General features: G+C 40.8%; 1 protein-coding gene across 1 annotated transcript in view; it reads left to right on the top strand.

Annotated features, from left to right (window-relative positions):
- Positions 1-21,791, top strand: part of npas3 (neuronal PAS domain protein 3) — a 1,500,089-nt gene that overhangs the window by 734,681 nt on the left and 743,617 nt on the right. Inside the window, exon 4 of the mRNA XM_078562825.1 lies at positions 8,305-8,387. Coding sequence (XP_078418951.1) covers positions 8,305-8,387 — 83 coding nt within the window. The remainder of the gene's footprint in view (positions 1-8,304; positions 8,388-21,791) is intronic.

Here is a 21,791-nt window from a genome sequence, read left to right as displayed (position 1 = left end):
CAGAGATAATATGGGGTCAGAGCTCAAGTCAGGGTCAAATTGGATGCAAATATTGAGTCTGGTTCAACCTGAGATAGGGAGGGGGATAGAATTGGTAGCTGAAGAACAGAGCTCTCTTTCACAAAGAACATCTAATTTCAGCTCTGTAATAGTTGCCCATTTCCATCCTTATCCCATATGCCACCAAAGTTGTCATCAATGCCTCTATCCAGATTTGACTGTTCCAATAATGGTGACCTTCTTTAACTATCCATAACCTTAAGATCATCCAAAAATCTGCTTCCTGTATCTGACTCCACTTCCAAGTCCCGTTCATCCATCACCAACATTGACTCCTTATCTGCCAATGCTTCCAATTTAAAATTTTCTTCCCCTTATTTAAATCCTATCATGGCCTCGCCCCTCTTTAATGTTGTAATTATCTCCAGCCCTTACCGTGCCCTGTCCACCTCAGGATCTCTTTGTTTCTCTAACTCTTGCCTTTTGTACATTGTTTCTGCCTTTGCTCAGCTATTGACAGCTGTGTCTTCTGATATCTAGGCCACACACTCTGGAATTCCCTTCCTAAACACCTCTGTCTCTTACATTTCTGTCCTCCTTTAAGACCCTCCATAAAATTATTTTTTGGCCAAGCTTTTGGCCACTCCTCTGAATATCACCTTATTTGTCTCGGTGTCTATTCTAGTTGCATTATACCTCTGTTAAGAAACCTGGGGCATTATTCTATATTAAAGACAGTATTGTAAATTGTCATTGTTGATGTGTCACTCAGATTTTATGGACAGTGTAATATAAAGGGTTAACAGAGTGGATGTGCTGATCTATTTGGCAACTAATGATATGGGACTAACATCAGTCTACCAAGGGCTAGGTACTGAAGGGACCAGACAGCTAGCCCTGAGAGGAGATGTGCCTTCCCTGTAACTCACAATGTACACACTGTATATAGTGTAAATAAAATAGTCTTTATGTTGATATCCTGAAACACCATAGCTCTTCCTTGCTAGAATCCTGGCCTAGCACATTCTACAACATGGTAGCAGCAGTGCTGGTGCCAAGTTAGTCCCTTATTGGTGCCAAACAACAAATACCCAAGGTCCAAGCTGACTGTGATCCCGGTTTGGCAACATGCCTTGTAAAGCACCTCAGTGACACACTCACTATAGATGGGTAGCAATGACGGCACTAAAGTACAGTCACTGCTGCTACCCCAACCGTTTTCAAGCTTTGAAGACCTACACAGAGATTTCTGGTGGAGGAGGTGCTGCAAAAAAATTTCTACGACCAATCCAGGTCAGTTCCTTCCCTCATTTTGTGAGCCGGACACAAATTGGATCTTCAATACCCATGTTTCCCGGACTCATGTTCCACTTCAGGCCCAAACTAAGTAACTCCACCCACGCTGAAGCCCACCAAAACGGTACAAAAGGCAGGAAACAGGTTCGCTGCCATTTTGAAATGTCTGCGCTGTGGAGCAAGACGACAGCCCAAACAGCAGGATTGTCCGGTGGCGGCACTAAGTGTTTCAGATGCGGCAGGCTGGGACATTTCCAGTGTTTCTGCTCGGTTAGAGTCTCTAACAAACAGGCCAAATGACACCACCACCAGAAATTAGTGCCTATCTCACATTTCCTAGGCAAAGTTCACCAGCATTCCCAGGACTTCTGGTCCATAAATTTAGAGGTTAGATGGTTCCCAACATGCTTCAAACTTGATACAGGTGCAGGGGTATCTATACCAGCTGATCACCTCACATAACTCCACACGATTCCTCTTCAGCCTTCCACTATGAAAGTCCAGGGGCGGGACAAGCAAACATACGCGTTAAGGGTAAGATTACCACCACATTATGCCACAAGAGGCGACAGATCATGGAAACTCTTTACGTCATTCGCAACCAAAGCATTTCCTTACTTAGCAGGAACGTGTGTGTACAGTTGGCTATCATACAGAAGGTCGATGAGATTCTTCCATCGGACACCAGGGTCACCTTCTACCAGGAATTCCCACAACCTTTTGAAGAGCAAATATCTTATTTCTCGGCTCCCAGATGCCATGCCGGTGAAGTTGTTCACCCCTAGGAAGGTGCCACACCCCTTATTGCTGAATGTTAAGGAGGAACTTGACTGCATGGACAGGAGCGTTATTTCCCTGATCACACAACCAACCCGCTGGTGTTCCAGTCTGGTCATCATTCATTTCCAAGCCTAATAGTCACCTTCGGCTTTTTGCGGATCTTATGCAGCTTAATAAAGTCAGGCAGAGGGAAGTCCACCTGATGGTGTCGGTAGATGACAGTGGCCAAGCTTGGCATTTCCGTCAATTTTTATTAAACTCAATGCGAACAGCTGGTTTTGGCAAATATCCTTTGACAAGGATTCTCGCCTCCTGACAACCTTTATCAGACCCTTTGGTCAATTTTACTTTAACCACCTCCCTTTTGGCACTTCATCTACCCCTGAGATATTCCAACGTACCATGTCAACAATCCTTGAGGGCAAGCATGGCCGTATTGGCAGCATCCTCATACATGGCTCAACAAGAGCCCAAATACGACCAAAGGGTAAGAGAGGTCCTCAAGCCTCTGCAGGCAGCAGGCCTCACGCTGAACGACAAGTGTGAGTTAACCAGGACCAACATAAAATTCTGAAGACACATCATCCACTCGCATGGTATGTGCAAATATTATTTAAATGAACCTGCAGTCACTAACATTGAATTTCCATTCCTTACCACTTGTGATCCACTCATAAAATTCATGTTGATATAAAAGATATTCTGTAGTACTAGAGTGATAGGCAACAGGCCGAAAAGTCAGGGGAATGAAACCAAGAGCAGAACTCGTAGGTCAGCATACGGGCATGTGCCTGACCCGATCAGACATGAAATCGCGCGAGATGATGTTGAGCGAGCGTCCCAACGTCATCCCACGCTCACGCGATATTTCGGTTGGCAGGCGCCGCACATATCGGAAGCGCGCCTGCCGACAATTAAGAAGACAATTAAAGTTGTTAAATTTCCAGTTGTCCCCAATTTTTCATGGTCTGTGCAACGGATGGTCGATGGGTGAATCTGCCAGGCGGATTTTGCATTGTTGATGAAACCTCATCGAAGGGCGGGATGAGGTTTCTGTTATTAAATTTTAAAAAAATGAAAATCTATGGACAGAATTCTTAACATGTATATGTTCAGGTAATTGATTGTGATGCTTGGACATTTTTTTCATGATTCTAAAATCTTTATTTAATTGCTTTGAAGTCTTCAGCTCTCTGATGCAGCTCTCTGCCTTCAGGGAGCTTTCATTTAGCGCTCACCTGCACTTATGCCAGCGCCCGCCCTCCTCCCGTCCCATCCCAGAAGCACTGAACATTTCAGCGCATGCTTCATGCTGGCTGGCTGTTAATTGGCCAGCCAGCGTGAAATCGAGGTTGGGGGCTGATCATGGGTGATGGCCCATTCCCCGGCTGCTCCCTGGCCCGCCGATTGTGCCCACACGCTGACCTAAAAAATCCTGCACCAAATGATCAATCCGTTCAGAGAGCTAGCGCTAATATGACAGATCAAATAGCCTCATTGTTCCATCTCTTGTTCCTACACCTCTGGCAATTTTTTATCTGAACTTATTGGGCAGAATTTTCCTGTCGGTGATTTGGGGGCGGGGCCCGCTTGCCAATGGGAAAATGACGCGGGATGACGTCAGGAGGAACCCCCCGACATCATCCCAGTCCATTAAAATTTTTAGGAAGGCGTGCGGGCATCGAAATCAGCTGTTCGCCCGCCAACCTGTCAATGGCCAATTCAGGCCATTGACAGGATCATTAAGCTCATTGAAAGACCTGCCCGTCCAACCTTAAGGCTGGCGGGCAGGCCAGGAGCCCCAGCGGGCTTTGGAAAAAAGATAAAACCTCATCCACTGGTGGGATGAGGTTTTATCTCAGTTTTTAAAAAGTTTATTAAAGTTTCACTCATATTTATTAACATGTCCCATCTCGTGTGACAGTGTCACATGAGGGGGACATGTTAATGATGTTTTTCTTTCTCTATTTTTAAAGTTTTTTAAACATTCAGCGCTCTCCCTGAGACAGCACTTAGTCTCAGGGAGCAGTGCGCTCTTTTGCGCGCATGCGCGAAAGAGCGCACTCTGACAGATGTGGAATCCTCTACCCCGCACAGGAAGCGCATAGCGCTTCCTGTCGGGCAGGCTGCTGGACGGGCCTTAATTGGCCCACCCATGTAAAATGGCGGCCGGCCCCGTTTCAGCGGCGGAGTTCGGCTGCCTGCCCGCCACTGAGCCGGTGGGACCCGCTCACCCATCAAGGTCAAAATTCTGGCCATTGAATAAAGGAAAATAGGGTGGGGAGAATCATATAACCTTATGGAATCCACCAACTGTTCCATCCATTTAAGTTAGTGCATGAGAAATCAGACAGGCTACTTTTTTGGCAGGCACTCCTCATCATCTGGTTTGATGTACCCAGATGATACAATTGCCCCAGGAATATGCAAATTAGTCCCAATGATTCTATGGTTACTTCTCACCAATAAAGACATATATGTATATTTTATATATATATCTATATATATATTATGCAAACATGATAGAAAACTGATAAATATGGCAAGGCTACAGTAAAATTATACCATAGAGATTCATTCAAGACAGATAAATGCTCTTTTCTCTGTGACTGTGCTCTGACTAGTTATATAAAAATCCAACAATGTTATATTTACTGGATCATAGATTTTTATTCCTGAATTGTTTCCCACATCAAAATATATTATGGTTCTCTTTGAAATTATTTAACAATGATGTAAAAGGATCTGTACAAGTCTGGTGTTCATTTTACTAAGGCTTCTTTAGGCCAATATTTAATTTTATTTTAAAAATTTGTGGAGGCAATTTTATTTCAGACATTCTCTTATTTGTAGTTCTGTTTATGAACTGTCCACTGATCTGAATAAGAGATTCCAAGATGAGACTAGACACTTCCACAACAAAAACGAATATAAAAAAGAAAATGGGAGGGTAAATTTATGCTGCTATATCGGTCCAACATTGACAAAGGGCTGAAAGGTAGGGAAAATGAGTAGCATTATATGGTTAAAGACTAGTGCTCAGCTCAAGTGGACCTAACAAGATAAGAGTAAAATACATTGAGAAATGAAAAATAAATCAAAATCTAACTTCTAAACAATGGTAATTCTAATTCTGATTCAACTAATTACTTCAGTTATATTATTACATATATTGTAATTTTGTTTAAATCGAAAACTGAAAAAAAGAGACATGTCTAAGCTTTTTGTCTTGCACTCATCAGGACACTTTGCAAGAATTACACTGACATTTTAAGATTGTCCGTTGGGCTTGCAGTATGGCCCATTTGCGTGTACTGGAAACAACATATATAATACACATTGCCCTGTTTTTTGCAGACAGAAAGAACATGTACACACATTGTGTTTGTTTCAGCTAAACAAAATATGTGACAGCCATTCGCTGACTTATTCCTCTGGGCAATGCCTTGACCATATAGGGTCAAGCTGCCTGGTTTAAATTTCAAACAATGCTTACCGGTTAACTGTCAGTCATCATCACTGGTGCGTTCTCCAATGCAACGCCTCTACCAATCAGAGTCCACCTGCCAACCAATCAGCACTCTCTTCACATACAGTATAAATTGTTGTTTTCCCCTTATATTGATATTCTTACAAAGTGTCCTGATGAGTGCCAGACAAAAAGCTTAGACATGTCGCTTTTATCAGCATCATTGAAATTCAATACTGAATTCAAGCTCTGTACTACCAAACGACTATTATCCATTGGATTCAATGGGGTTATAATGTATAATTATAAAATCATCATACAACAATAAAATAACAACTTTGTTATTGTTGAAAAATGTATTTCCCTCTGTTACACTTTCCTGCATAAATTTGATAAGTACTGCAGTTAAGCATATTAATATTCACTTTTTCTTGTCTCCAGCAGTAGTTTCAGAAACTGCTTGTTGTTTTACCTCGTTATTACTCTTAGCAATTATTAAGCCTTAAATGTTTTTGACATTTCTTTTTTAAAAAAATTATTTATGGCGCCATTAAGCTTAACCCTGTCTATCCAAAAAAATTAATGATGCTTAAAAAGTGGAGATAATGTTTTCATGGTTCTGGAAAGCTTTTAGTGTCAAGATAAATATGGTGAATTTAGTAGTATTTTCTGATAGCTTGAATTTTAAATATTTATATTCAAGATACATTTAGAGAGAAATGCAGTTCATGGTCACCCGTTTGGTGCCTGATAAATGGGCAACCTGCAGTTAAGGATGAGGAGGATACTTTAGTGACCCCCCTTTATGTCCAAGGCTTACCTGGTTCACTAGTCAGATGGACCTGTAAACAGCACATGGTCTTGCTGCCTGAAATGTGATGCTTAAGTATGCAAATTTAGCACCTACACCATCAGTAGGGCCTCTATTGCAAAATTCAAGTGCAAATAGGCCAAGTTCTGACTGCTGCTATCGTGTCTGGAACTGCTAGAACACGTGGTTGAGAGAAATGGGGCTTGGGTCTGAATGGGATTGGAAGCTGAAGTACAAAGCTGAAGTGGAAAAAGTGGACAATTGAACTGAAGCTATGTCACTTTCCCTTATGTGCTCAACAGTTCAGCTGGTTTTGGTTGATCAAGACCATCTACACATTTCAAACTCTCACTTCTGGTCTGCTCTGATCACTCCATTGTGCTGGCGATTCAGATAGTGGAGTTGGGCCTGGCATAGTAATGAAAAAAGAGCATGGGGTCAAGGACAGCAACAGGTGTGGGGTTTGGAGTCATAGCTCAAGCAGAAATGCTCCTAGAACAACTGAGAAGAATTTGGATAGGCCCCAGGATGAGGGAAGTGATCCAGCGATGGTGAAGTTGAGATGACCTGGGAGGGGCAGAGACTGCTTGGAGTAGTTGGCAATGACAAAGGAAGCAGCAGTGCTGGAAAAATGTAAGGAATACAGCCTCCACCCTCTCATGTGTCACTGCTCTGATTTTAACAAAGATACTCTGAACATCTAACACCATGCTGGAAACCAACAAAATGATGGAGAAGTTAATTGCTTGTGGGGAAAATTGTATGATGCAATGGATTCCAAATTGAGCTCAGCCAAATACTGAGAATGAAAATCTATTTTTTCTTTGTTCGCTGTGGCTCGATTGGTAGCACACTTACCTCTGAATCAGAAGGTTGGGGGTTCAAGTTCCACTCAAGGGACTTGAGTACAAAAATCCAAGTTGACATTCTGGTGTAGTACTGAAGGGGGTGCTGTACTGTCAAAGATGTTTTTTAGATGAGAGGTTAAATTGAGGCCCTGTCTGCTTTCTAAGATGGACCTAAAATCTCATGCTATCATTTTGAAGAAGAGCAGGGGAATTATCCTTGGTTTTCAGGTCAATATTTACCCTTCAATCAACATCATGAGAATAGATTATCTGGTCATTATCACATTTGTGTTCATGGAAGCTTGATGTTCACAAATTAGTTGCTACATTTCAAATATTACAATAATGACAATGGGATGTAACTTCCGAGCTCCCCAGTGTCGGATTGGGGACTACCCAAAGATGTACTGGGGAACCCCTCTCAGGACTTCACAGGTAAGGTTTGCACAGCAATTGCCCAAAAGTGCAAACTTCCACTGGGCTAGTGCCCTGTGCTGAGAACCATTCAAAAATGCGATTTAAATTGTAGACTTTGGATGGTTCCAACTGGGCTACACCAAGTTACCCAGAAAAAGTTAGAAGAATTAAAACCACTTCTAACTTCTGGGATCTCCCCCCACCCACACGGGACTCCTCCCCCAACACCCCCAGACCCGACCGGACACCCTCCCCAGCACAAGACTCATTTCTGAATATAGTACATTTTCTTCTGTTTTCTAATAATTAGGTTACATGATAGATAAGAATGAGGTAGTACATTCAACCCATTCAGCTTATCTGTGTAGTGAAACCTACAATTTGCCCCAAATACAGAATCCAGTTATTTCTAACATAATTCAAAGTTTGTTTGTCTTCACTGAATTAATTTGGAGTGTTGATCATTCTGTGAGTGTTTCTAGTAAAAAAGTCAACAGGACCATAAAGCAAGGCAACTCACTTTATATTCCTGCTGACTTATTTTGCCATCATTTATGAAGAGATGAATATATCCCATAATGTTTCAGAAAATTAAAATAGAAACATTAACGTCTATAACCTGGGGATATTAGCAGTAGTTTGATTAAACCTTTGAATAATTACTGTTTTCCTCTTATATTTAGCTTTAGGAGCACAACGTAGAAGGAGTCCAAGCTCCATGGCCATTAATGTGTTCGAACAGAATTTGGGAAGTCATATTCTACAGGTAAGTGACACAATGAACTATGATTATTTACTCATGTCACTGATAATGGTTCATTCATTCATTGGAGATTAGTCAGTTTCTTGAAAACCTGTTATCAAAGAGTTAGATTCAGTACTTGTATTTTCTATTGACCTGGCATAATTTGAACGTTTGCTACCATTATTTCATTTTGACAAATAATTATTGGCTTCTGGTGAAAGCACAGCAGATATTCTTATGGTAAGGATTGGATGCCTTTGAGTTCTCATAACATTTATTGCAAATGTCTAATATGTGTTGCCTGGTTACCACATATTTTTAAAGAAACATTTAATGAATACATTTTTGTTAATTCTTAAAAAGCTCTGATTAATGATGAGAAACAACAAAACTTACTTTTTATGAAGCACATTTTGCACAGTGAAACATTCCAAGGCCCTTAAAAAAAGTGGTATCATTAAAACATTTTTGACAAAGCCATAGAAGGAGAAATCAGGAAAGATGAACAAACACTTGATCAAAGAGGTAGGTTAAAAGAGAAGACAGAGACAGAGAGAGAGAGAATTCCAGAAAATAGGGCCAAGGCAGCTGAAAGCAAGAAGCCAATAATGGAGCAAATAAAAGAGAGACAATAAGATAATAAATAATGAAGACTAAAATTGGAGGAGTGCAGAGATCTTGAAAGCTTGGAGGGCTAGAGAGAGATAGGGAGGGATGAGGCTATGGAGAAATTTTAAAATAAGGATGACAATTTTCAGATTGAAACACTGTAATTTGGGGAGACAGTTAGTGTCAGCAAGCACAGTGGTGATGAGTGAATGAGAATTGGAACAAGTTAAGATACGGGGAGCAGAGTTTTAGATGAAGACATATTTATGTAGGGTGAAAGATGGGAAGCTGACAAGAAGAGCTTTGGAACAGTCAAGGCTAAGAATATAGAGGCATTATAGAGGGTGCAGAGAAGATTTACAAGGATGATACTTGAAATGTGTGGGCATACATATCAGGAAAGGATTGATAGGGTGGGTCTCCACCTGAAAAAAGAAGGTTGGGGGTGACCGAATAGCTATCTTAAAGATCATGAAAGTGGATGCAGATAGAATGTTTCCTCTTGAGGGAAGAACCTAACTAAAAGCCACCAACACAACATAGTCACAAAGAAATCCAATAGGGAATTCTATTTGCTCAAATTTACCCAAAGGTAGAGTGAGAATGTGAAACTCCCTACTGTAGGGAGTGGTTGAAGTTAATAGTATTTAAGGGAAATCTAGACAAGCATAGGGAATATGATAAATGATGAAAAAAGATGAGGAAAAATGGGAAAAGGCTCAAGTGGTGCATAAACATGGACTGGTTGGACCAAATGGCTTCTCTGTGCTGTAAATATAACAAAGGCATGGATGGGGCTTAAAGCAGTAGATGAGCTGAGGGAGGGTCAGAGACAAGTCGTGTTATGGTCGGTCGAAGTAGACAGTCTTGGTAATATTGCAGATATGTAATTGGAAACTCAATTTGGGGTGCTGCAAATATACCACTTATCAGCTCAACCCTGGATGTTTATGTCTGGACCATGCACAAATTTAGAAATGGTGTTTTGATTCCAAAATCCAAATTGTTATTCTAAATTATGAATAGCAATGGTCCCAGCACAGATCCTTCTGGAACACCATCAACTTCTGCCACTCCAGTTATTCCCACTCTTCACTTTCTGTCTTGAAGCCAGCTAGCAATCCATTCTGCCATTTGTCCTGACTTCACAAAAGTTCTTTCATGGCATCTGAGCACCACTGGTCAGCAGTTTTTCTCATCCCTAATTGCCCTTGAACTAAATGGCTTGCTAGGCCACTACAGCAGGCAGTTAAGAGTCAACCACATTGCTGTACATCTGGAGATACATGTAGACCAGACCAGGTAAGGGCAGTGGATTCCTTCCCTAATGTTCACTTAGTGAACCAGATGGGATTTTACAGCAATCAATGATAGTGCCATTACTGAAATTAGCTTTCAATTCCAGATTTTATTTATTAATTGAATTCAATTGCAGGATTAGAACCCCTGTCCAGGGTATTAGCATGGGCTTCTAGTTTACTAGCGATATTGCCACTAAGCCACTGCCTCCCCATTTTTAATTTGTTAGTCTATTACGAGGCACCTTAATGAAGGTCTTCTGAACATCCAGATAAATTACATCTACTGCAGTATGATTGTCTACTCTCTCTGTTACCTCCTTTAAAAAGTTCTAAAAGTATGGTCAAGCAAGATTTTTCTATTTGAAATCCGTGATGGCTATTCATTATTATATTTTTCATTTCTAGGTGGTCTTCTATCATCTACTTTAGTTAGGATTCCATTATTTTTGTACCACTGGTGTTAAGATGATTGGTCTACAATTCCATGGACGTATTCTGTCCCCCTTCTTAAACAGAGGAATTACATTAGCTATCTGCCAGTTTTCTGGCACTACACCTTTTTTCTAATGAATTATTGAACATGAGTTGTATTATCTCTGCTAGTTCTTCCCTGGGGGTTGGCTAGCTTGGTTGGCTAGATGGCTAGAGTATGATATAGAACAGCAAGAATGTGGGTTCAGTTCCTATGCTGGCTGTTGTAATTCATGGAGGCCAGGGTCCTCACCCTACCCATGCTCACAGAGTAATGCCCCTCAAGTTAAATATAACAAATTGTCTCTCTCTTATGGAGAGAGATTTTCATGGTCCTTGGCTATGCTAATTACCTAGATCTCTTCCCTAGATTCTTTTAAATAAATGGATGCAATCCATATGGACCAGGACTTTATAGACTGAGATCATTTAGTTTATTCAGTACATACCTTTTTTATTTTAATGCATTATCTCATTACCCTTCTCATCATTCAATGTCATGTCTACCTGATCTACCCTCACCACCCCCACCCCACAGCAGTAAACACCTGGCAAAACAATTATAATATTTCTGGCATCTCCCTATTATTACCTGTAGTATTTTCCTGTCAATCTCTTAATGGTTTTACTGCCCTCACAGCCTTTATTTTTTTATTGATCTTTTTCTTGAGTTCCCTGAGCAAGATAAGGTCTGACCCACAGTGCCATGACCTCCACCATGGGTAGCACAAGGAGGCAGGTCCTGAATCCACCCTAGCCAGAATGGGGATTGAACCCTGTGTGTTTGGCACAAACTTGATCCACACTGGTCATCCAGCTAAGTGGCCACCCAAGGGGTCTGAGTTGCTGTGGCAACATACACTTATACATGCATGTTGTAGCCTGGAGAAATGGAAAGTGATGATGGACACTCCAATTTCTTCCCATCACAAAGCTGACCAGGAATCTCTCCTGCTCTCACTGCCTGCCACTGGCATATATTGGAAGGAATTACAGGTTGATCCTCAACCTTTTTAGCTGTATTATGAATACACCTTCCTTCGTCTTCAAGTCCTAGACTGGGACTTGAACCTGAATCATCTGGCTCAGAGGCAAGGACGCTATCCATTGCACCACAAAACCTCCTTTTTAATGATATGTAATATCTTTATTTATTATAAAGTTTTTATTGTAAAATAATTTACCATTTTGTTTATGTTCCTTGATAATTTGCAGTCCTCTACTGTCTACATACTTAAGGAATGCCTCTTTCCCAACCCTCAAATGTTCCCTTATGTATTTATTCATCCATGGAATCCCATGGAGCTGGTGTTTAGTTTGCTCTTTCCTTTTAGCAGAAATTGTTTTCCTTGCACTCTGTTGGACATTGTTTCATCTGTTTTCCATTGTTTGCCAATGTAGTTGCCCATTTTATTTTCCCAAATTCTATCCTCTGCCCTTCAAAATCAACATTTCTCCAATCTATTACTTTGGTTTACAGCATACGTATGTCCTTCTCTATCGTCATCTTAATGGAATTGAAAGCCGAATGATGGCCATGAAATCATGTTGATTGTTGTAAAAATCCACCTAGTTCACTAATGTCCTTTAGGGAAGGAAATCTGCTGTCCTTACCTGGCCTGGCCTACATGCGACTCCTTACCTTGTCTGACCTACATGTGACTCCAGGCCCACAGCAATGTGGTTGACTCTGAAGTAGCCTAGCAAGCCACTCAGTTCAAGAGTAATTAGGGATGGGCAATAAATGCTGGCCTAGTCAGTGATGGCCACATCCTATGAATGAATTAAAAAAATTCATTTTTGCTGGAGCTCCTTGATGCCACACTCGGACAAATGCTGTCTTGATGCCAAAAGTGGTCGCTCTTATCTCACCTCAGGAATTCAGCTTGTTTGTCCACATCTAGATTAAGGCTCTAATGAGTTCTGGAGCCTAGTGGCCCTGAAGGAACTCAAACTGAGCATCGATGATCAGATTATTGTTTGCTCTGAGTATCCACCATCCCAGTAACTGTGCTGAAATGGGAATGGGAATTGTCAGTGGACTGTGATTTGACTTTCCAGAGTCTGTACAATCAATGCAGTTAAGTGGATCCGGTAGGTCCTTGTGCCAGTATCGGCACATCCAATGTCCTCTGCTAGGGCGGGGTGTCAGGGAGTGTAAAATGCAGTCTCTTATCACTGGAAAGTTTCATGAATTGCAAGTTAGTAAGACCACAATGGTTTGGTGGAGCTTATGAAATTGATTTATTTATCAGAGGGTCAACTGTAAATAAGAAAGATTGCATCATCTGAAGTCTTCCAGGACATTACCCATGTGGGCCTCACTTAAACCACTTCATTTTACTGGTTGCTATTTTCTTGTCATTGTCCAGTATGGTCATGGTTCAGGAGCTGGGAACTTCAGAGGATAATGACATCCTGCCAGCCCATTTTGCATTGCCAGGTTTTCAGAGGCAGATCAAAGGAACCTTTGATTACTCCATCTTGTATAGGAAACCTGCATTGCACAATTTTTGGGGCAGAGACCTGTTTTTTGCTGGACCTGCCCCAATTTTCATTCCCACCATTCCAGGCCCAGCGAATTCAAGGCATGCAGCTGGCCCTGTGGAAACTCAAGGCTTCAGATTACAATCAATAATCTACAAAAATGTTCAGTACAGTACTGACTGAAATAACTATATTTACTAATTGTATTGATGCTACTATACCTGCCAACTGTGTGGCACTTGATTTGCTAAAAATATTCAGGAAAAATGCACATTCCAAAAGGAAATAATTTTGATTTGTTATTGGTAGATGTTTATTCATAGATGTTAGCCCTTTACAATGGGAGAGTATTTTTGCTCTAGTTAGAATTCTCAGATGGAAAGTATATTTTGTCAATTAGTAAAGATGGTTATATACTTTTCTCTTGATTGTTAAATTGTAATAAGTAATTACAAGTATTATAATGTATAATATATAATGTATGTTAGTGTCCACTTGATTCCTTAATTTTATTAACATTGTCCTTCATGATCCTCTCTGATGTATCAAGCGCAGGCCAATGGAGCAGAACTCTTCTGTCGCTCTATTGACAGTCAAGCCAATGGCTGAACTGAATCTATACATTATCTGTGCACCAGTGTAGTGCACTGTTTTGTTTGAGTCCATGTGCATGTACATTTGTGAGAACTGTAAATGATTTATATATCAATTATTTGGTCTACAACTTTTTTTTTAACATATTCATCAAACTACTTGTCAGGTGTTTGAAATGGTGTACATCTGGTTCATAACTGTGTTCATTAGTTTATTATACTGGAAATCACTGAATAGGAGTTAAAGCACCACAAAACTGCATTGCAGTCCTGTATCAAACAGGAAAATGTTATTTGTTTTCCATTGCATAAAAATACTGTCCACATTTCAAACAAATTTTGTCATAAAACATATTTACAGAATGGGGTAACTGAATGGTTACAGCACAGAATGAGGCCCTTCAGCCTATTGTATCTGTGCCAGCTCTCTGCAAGAGCAAATCAGCTGGTCCCAAGCCCCCATTTTTTCACATAGCCCTGCAAATTTTTTCTCTTCAGATAATTATCCAGTAATTGTTTCAAAGCCATGACTATGTTTCCACCACAATCTTAGGCAGTGCATTCCAGATCCTAACTACTCGCTGCTCATGTCACCTTTTTCTCTTTTGCCATTCATCTTAATTGCATTTTGCTTAAAATTCCACTCAATCAATTACATTTTCCAATTTCTTCTTACATGCTTTTCACCTTCCTCATCTCTTGGATGTCATCTTCCATCACTTGATTTAAGGATGGCATCTACACAGGGTAGCGAGTTTCTGTCATGGGTCTTCATGTGACTGAAAAGGCCGATTCTCAACCCAAAGATCTTTGGACAAATGGGGCAGGATGTCTACGAGATAGTGGGATCCGGAGTGCGGGATTCTTTCCTTCTTTGCCACTGCTCTGCCTCATCATTAAGGTATGTGGAATCAAAGCATGATGCAGCTTGATGGACAAGTAGTCACCGTTTTGAACCATTGGTAGCCAGCTCCTCTTAGTCATTAATGTCAATGCTGCTATACTTCAAGGAGAGCTTCAGGGTGTCTTTCAAACATTTTATTTGCCCTCCCCTGGAACACTGGCCATTTGAGACTTGAGAAAACAGGACCTGGCAGGTGTGAAGCTTTTCAGCCATCCAGATAGTGTCCAGTCCATTGTAGTTGATTTTGCAGGAGTTTTGCCTGAATGTTTGTGGAGCTCACTTCAAGAAGGAGACTAGCATTTGTTTGCTGGCCCTCCCATTGAATTCAGAGGGAGAGGCATTGCTGATGGGAATTTCTCTAGCATTCTTATGTGTCACTGACACACAGTTCAAGTCTCACCGCAGCCCATGAGTGAGGTCAGGTCATCTCTTGGTAGTTCATGCCTTACATGGTTACATAGATGACAACAGTCATTATTTTGTCCAAGTGGTCATTCTTCTCATGAACTTGAGGGGTGGTGGCTTATTGAACCATGGGGAATTGTCATATTCAAGCTAATTCACTCCTCACCAATTTGCCCGCATCAATTACGAATTGGCAATCAGTAACAACTATGGCCAAATTTTTAACCTTCTTTAGCCTAGGGAAAGCAGAAGTCATAGTACCCTTAATGAAAAACAGGCAGGTTTATAGGTTGGCAGCCCATGTTGCAAGCAGATCTTTACACTCAGGAACTTCATAGAGCACAGCCTGACGTATTAGAAGCCATTTGTTATTAACTTCATTGATCTCAAGACAGCTTTTGAATGCCTCCATCCGCAGTCACTCTGGTACATTGCAAGACAGTACGGCATCCTGCTGTGGTATATTAACACCTTCAAAGCTTTATACCGCGACTCCAGCTGCTGCATCAAGGCCAGCATTGGCACCACGGACTCCCTCAACATTATCACAAGCGTAGGGCAAGGCTGCATACTCTTACCATTCCTTTTCCCCTTGATTACTGATTTTATCATGAGGAAGGTGATGGTGAATGCAGACCCTGGCATCCCATGGCAATACCACCGGTTGACGGATCTGGATCTCACAGACAACGTTGCCGTACTGCTGAAGAATTGTGCACATGCCTAGACATAACCACCATTCTTGAGAGTAGCAGTGCCAATGTATCAGCTGTGCGAAGACCAAGACAATGATGACGGAATGGCAACAAGGCCCTTCCATTACTAACAGGCAACAGAAAATCAAGTACGTTGACAACTTCACCTCCCCATAAAGCAACATATCAAGGGAGAGTGATGCAGAGATTGATGTCCACACAAGAATCGGCAGCATCGGTCTTCCAATGGCTCCTCATGGTCTGGGCATTCAACATGGCCATGAAGGTGCAACTCTGCATGTCCATAGTAGCGCCAACCATAATCTATGCTAGTGAGGCATGGAAGAGGATAACACTACCTACATAAGATCCTGGGCACCACATGGAGAGACAGATCACCAATGAAGAAGTGCTATATTGGACTGGTCAGAGGCACCTGAGGGACATTGTGAAGGAGGGATGACTGAGGCTGGCAGGACAGGTATTTCAACCCCTGGATGTATGCCCCACCTGAGTGGCAGTAGAATAGATGCAACCAGCTGGAAGAAGAAGATGGGGCTGTCAAAAGAAGACCTGGCAAAGTACATTTAAGGAGGACCTCCAAGAGCAAGTAACCACTAGGACTGGAGCAAAGGAAATTGCAATGGACAGGGGATGGTGGTGGATTCTTGCTGTCCATTGTCCCACATGGAACCAGAAAAACTAAGTCTAAGTCTAAGCCTAAACCTAAGGATATTTCAAACTTGTGCTCTCTGTTGCCAGTTGAAGTAAAATTGCTTGACTCAGCACAGACCAGGAGTTGAACTTTATGCCTTCCTGTAATTTGTAGATTGGCTCTCACTGTATTATGTATTTATCAATTAAGCTATTGGGAAAAGGCTTTCAACAATAGCTAATATAAGATACAGCGTTTAGGAGAACAAAGAAGTTTATGTAATTTTTGAGGGATTATCCCTGAGGGATTATTACCAGAGGATTTAACATTAACTGCCACAACTATAGTGGACAATTTTCAGTGGAGTAGATTTGCATATCTGTAATATACTAAGTGCATGTAATATATAGCTGTATATTGAATTCCTTTTAAGTTGCTAGTCATTCAATAGCCGGGTAGAAACAACTTTTATTTTTATATCAATTTACCATAACTTTCATCACTTAAGTCTGACATTAGTGATCACAGACACAATATTAGCATTCCTCACTCCTTCCTCCCATATTGTAATTCATTACAAATACCCTGCGAGTTTTGCTAACTGGGGTTGCAGATGAGACACTGCTGTATAGTTTTTATTTTGGAAAACAACACTTGTTCAACTCTAATACTAATGCAACATAGGAAAAATTTTTAACCTGTTAAGGTGGATGGGTTCTGTAAAGGCAGCAGGTTAAATCAGCTGAAACTGGTGACGCATCAAGAATGTCTTCCACCTTTAATTCGAGCCAACTCTTCACTGCGCAGGAAACCCTGGTGGGACAGGTGAGTCTGGCATTTAAATATGTTAAATGGTCATTTACAGCAGCTTAAACCAAGGATTCTGACTGTAACTCTGTGCATATGGGTTTCCTAAGTTTCCTGGAACTCACCAGGTAAAACAGGACAAGATGGCAGTCAGAATTGACAGACCTGAGCAATTGGCAGACAAAATCTTTAAAAACTGAGATATAACAGCTGCTTCCTTGCTTAATTGAAAGGCTTTTGCTCACAAGGCTTGTTCTGAGAGTATGTTTTCACTGCTTTGGAGGTGATTTCCAGGACATTGAAGGCCATTTCTACAAGCTTATGTTTCATGACTTTGATCTGTACTTCGCAGTTGTTGGCCCTCCAGCAATATGGAAACCATTTATGCAGTTCTACCTTGTGTTGCAAATGCAAGATTTCAAAAGATTGTTATGTTTTGGTACTGTGCCTTTAATTTAGGATAAAATAGAGGAATGAAGGGGACCATGTGGCCTGTTTGAATTTTGCTGACAACAAGCCTGGGTGTCTTGGTTATTAAAGATTAAAGGGGGTCCCCAGTTGGTTTACTGGGAAGAAAGTGCAAACTATTCACACCTGTAAACAATAACCAGAGTGGCTGAGCTGACATTGGATAATGTGTTGGTCTCCACGTCCCAGGGAGGTGTTACGAATGTCAGGTTTGGTAAATGATTATAGGTTAACCTGTTTCTTTAGTTCCAAAATAGAATGGAGTTGGGGGGTCTAGAGGATAGCTAATTAGCTTTTTTACCTGGATACAAGGTATTTGGGATCCATAGGCTAAGACGAATACACTGGGATTTGCTGGAGTTTAAATGAACAAAATTTCACAGTGACACCTGCTATATTCATTGAAAAGTTAACATGGCTATGTCTATTGCGAAAATGTTCCTCCAAAGGGAGGACTTGTCTTTGAGTGCCTTTCAACAGTTAACAAAGGATAATTTGAGGGTGATAGTGAAAAAGTTGGAAATAGATTTAGAAGTAGGCACCTAGAAGATAGAAATAGTGAAAATATTGGCTCAACAACTGAACCTTGAGGAAGAAAAACATAATCCAGATAAAACACAGATCGAGTTGGATTCAGTTGGAAATGATACAAATGGAATTCAAGAAAGAAAGGAAAATGAAATGACTTGAATTCGAAAGAGGAGGAAAAAATGAGAAGACTTGAACTTAAGTTCCAAAGAGAAAAGAAAAAAAAATAGAAAGGAAAATCCTTGAATTGCAAAAAGAGGGGAAAGCCAGAAAATTCGAGCTGGACAGAGAAAGGCTTTGATTACATGAACAGGGGAGAGCAGGCAGACTTGACAATGAATCAGCTTTAATTCTAGTTTTGATTTGACAAGGGATATTCGCTTAGTCCTTAAATTTAGTGGGGAAGGAGCCGAAAAGCATTTGAGAAAATTGGTTCAAAGTTACAATGGCCAAGAGAAATTTGGATGATTTTATTACAGAATGTTTTGGTAGGGAAAGTGTTCGAGGTTTATTAGACCCTTTCAGATGAACAATCTGCAGATTATGATACGGTTAAGACTGTTGTGCTTAATGCCTACAAGCTAGTTCCAGAAGCTTAGACAAATGCTTAGAAATCTGAGGGACAGAAATCAGACTAATTACCACTAATTACCATGAGGGAAATAGCAGAAATGAAAAGACTGATACTTCTCAGAGTAGTAAGAAAAGACACTGTGGGAGATAAGTATGATTCAAGGGTCCAGCTCGCTACTTTTGCCATAAGATCGGGCATGTAAAAGTAGATAGCTGGAAATTAAAAAGTAAAAAGGAGTAATCATATCCTAACTATCCAATTCATCAGACTGTCTTGATTTTCCCAACCCCCATCATCTTCGTGAACCTCTGAAGGTAAAACATGATCTATATGTACAAATCTAACCCTTCCACTACCAAACATCTTGACCAAATATGTGCGAGGACCACATATTTCCACAACTCTTCCTAGTAGCCCCTTCAACCACTTTTAATCATGGTTCTTAACTCTGACCTTCTAGTTCAACTTCAGGCTTCTTTCTCTCACTCTACCCCTATCATGACACTTTTTCTGCCTTCATTTTTTCTCTTCTACTGGCTGTGCTAAATGTGGCTTCAGCAATGAAACCTTGTTCTAGGCTGTCCTCTCAGAAACAATTCAGCTGGCATTTTGCCGATAGTAGTGTGAGGTATGTTACAATAAATAAACAAAAATTTTGCCAGTTTGTGATGCAACAACAACTGACATTTCTTACAATTTAGATCTAATTTCTTAACAAAAGCACACTTAACAATTTGTACTGTGTGCTCTGCCCTTCCATTTGAAGCAAGACAATACAGTGGAACTCTAATGTGTTTTACCCCATTCATTCTCTTGAATTTTACAAACTCTTCTGAACAAAACTGAGGTCTGTTGTCAGACAAAATTTCCTCTGGGAACCCATAAGCAGCAAACAAACTACGCAAAATATCTAGAGTTTTCTAGTTGCTTGTTTTATCAGAAGCATCTCAACCCACTTTGAATGGTTAACTATCATGGTGATTAGCTATGGCACTTCAAATTCATCAAAGTCTATGTGCAGCCTCTGCCAACTCCAGCTTGCCATTTCCATGATTGCAAAGGTACCAATGGTGTCTTCTTTTCTACTACTTGACATATTCTATACTACTTCACTGTGTCCTCTGTGTCCTTATCTAACCTTGGCCACCAAAGATAACTCCCTGTTAGACTCTTTGTCAAACTCATCAATGTGTTGATCATGTAGATCACATAGCAACAGCAATCTGTACTTTTCAGGAATTACAACTCTAGCTCCTCACATAACACAACCTTGATCAGCTGACAACTCATTCTTACATATAAAAAATTGCCTGATTTCTACACCCAATATCTGTATTGGCCATCCATTTGCGATGTAATCATACACTCTTGCCAATACGGAGTCCCTACACACTGTTGTCATCTGCTATGATGCGTAAAGTGAAAAATACATCTTACCTGTTGGGCTCTACCTCTGATGGGGATTGTAATTAGACATTACATTGGCATTACAATGATCTCTGACCATCTATTTTTTATAACCAGCAGAAAGCAAAGCCCATCTCTGCATTTGGACTGCAGCCCTAGTGGGCAATGGAGATGTTAGATTCAAAATAATCATCAGTGATTTATGATCAGTTTTGATTGTGAAACTATCACTACACAAATATTATGAAATCTTCTTGCTCCAAAAATCAAAAATGACGCTTTATGTTCTATCTGAGCATAATTTTGCTCACTGGCATTGAGGTTGCATGAGACAAATGCGGTGGGCCTCTACTCACCACTATCCAACACATGAGAGATCACAGCAAATTCAGAGGCATCACATGTTAGTTTAACCTTTTTGGATACTTCATTTACATTTCAGTGATGATTTTTTATCTTTTGTGGGGAGGTGTTAGCAATGTGAGGTTTTATAAGATTGTTATGTTTTGGGACTGTACTTTAATTTAGGGTAAAATGGAGGAATGAATGGGGATCATGTGACCTGTTCTGAATTCTGCTGACAACATGTCTGGGTGGCTTGATTGTTAAAGGTTAAAGGCGGATGGAGGGGGTGGGAGTGGTGGTGGTGTGTGGTGGGAAGGTTGTTTTACTGGGAAGAAGGTGGAAGATATTCATGCCTGTAAACAATGACCAGAGCAGCTGTGCTGACGATGGATAGACTGTTAGTCTTCAAGTCTCTGGAGGTGTTAGGAATGTTAGGTTTCATAACCATTTATACGCTAAACTGTCTATTTAATTTCAAGATAGAATGACGTTGGGGGGTCTAGAGGATAGCTAATTAGCATTTCTGCCTGCATACAAGGCAAATGTGATTCATGTTGCCATAGAGGTGGGCTTTGAGAGGTAGAGTCCATGGGAAGCCATTGTTGGATCAGGTTACAGGTTTTCCTAAAAATATCACTGAACCTCACAAACAGAGTCAGTTTGTTAGAATCTGAGAGAGAGAGAGAGAGAGAGAGAGATAGAGGCAACAAGTCTCTATTGTTCATCACACAAAATGCTGGTGGGAGCTAATACTTGGATTGAAGAGACCGTGGTCATGAAGGTTTAAATGAATCTGGAATATTCACCCAGTTTTGGGTAGAGGGAGGGATCTCCAAGCTACCCTACAATGTGAAAGTAAGTTTAGTGATTAGATTTTATCCAACTGGAAAAGGCAACAAGGAGCTTAGAATCATTTTGGACTGGTTCCAGGAACATGAAGTGTCCATCTAAGGGACAGTGTAAAGTATTACTGTGGAGGGGGATTTTTCAGTCATTTACAATGTTAACTGGTTACATTTTCTACAATTTAGAGTATAAGTTGCTTACTGAAATAGTGGGCAGAAATTTCAGTGCCCGTTGGCATTGGGCATCATGGCGGGCATGACTGGACAATATGCCATTGTGAAACCAGCCCGCCTGTCAATGGTGAACCGCCTTTCCCGCCACTGGACTTTG

The sequence above is a fragment of the Cetorhinus maximus genome, chromosome 18 (genome assembly GCF_964194155.1).
Source record: "Cetorhinus maximus chromosome 18, sCetMax3.hap1.1, whole genome shotgun sequence".
Taxonomy (NCBI): Eukaryota; Metazoa; Chordata; class Chondrichthyes; order Lamniformes; family Cetorhinidae; genus Cetorhinus; species Cetorhinus maximus.
This window is presented reverse-complemented; position numbering and strand designations above follow the sequence as displayed.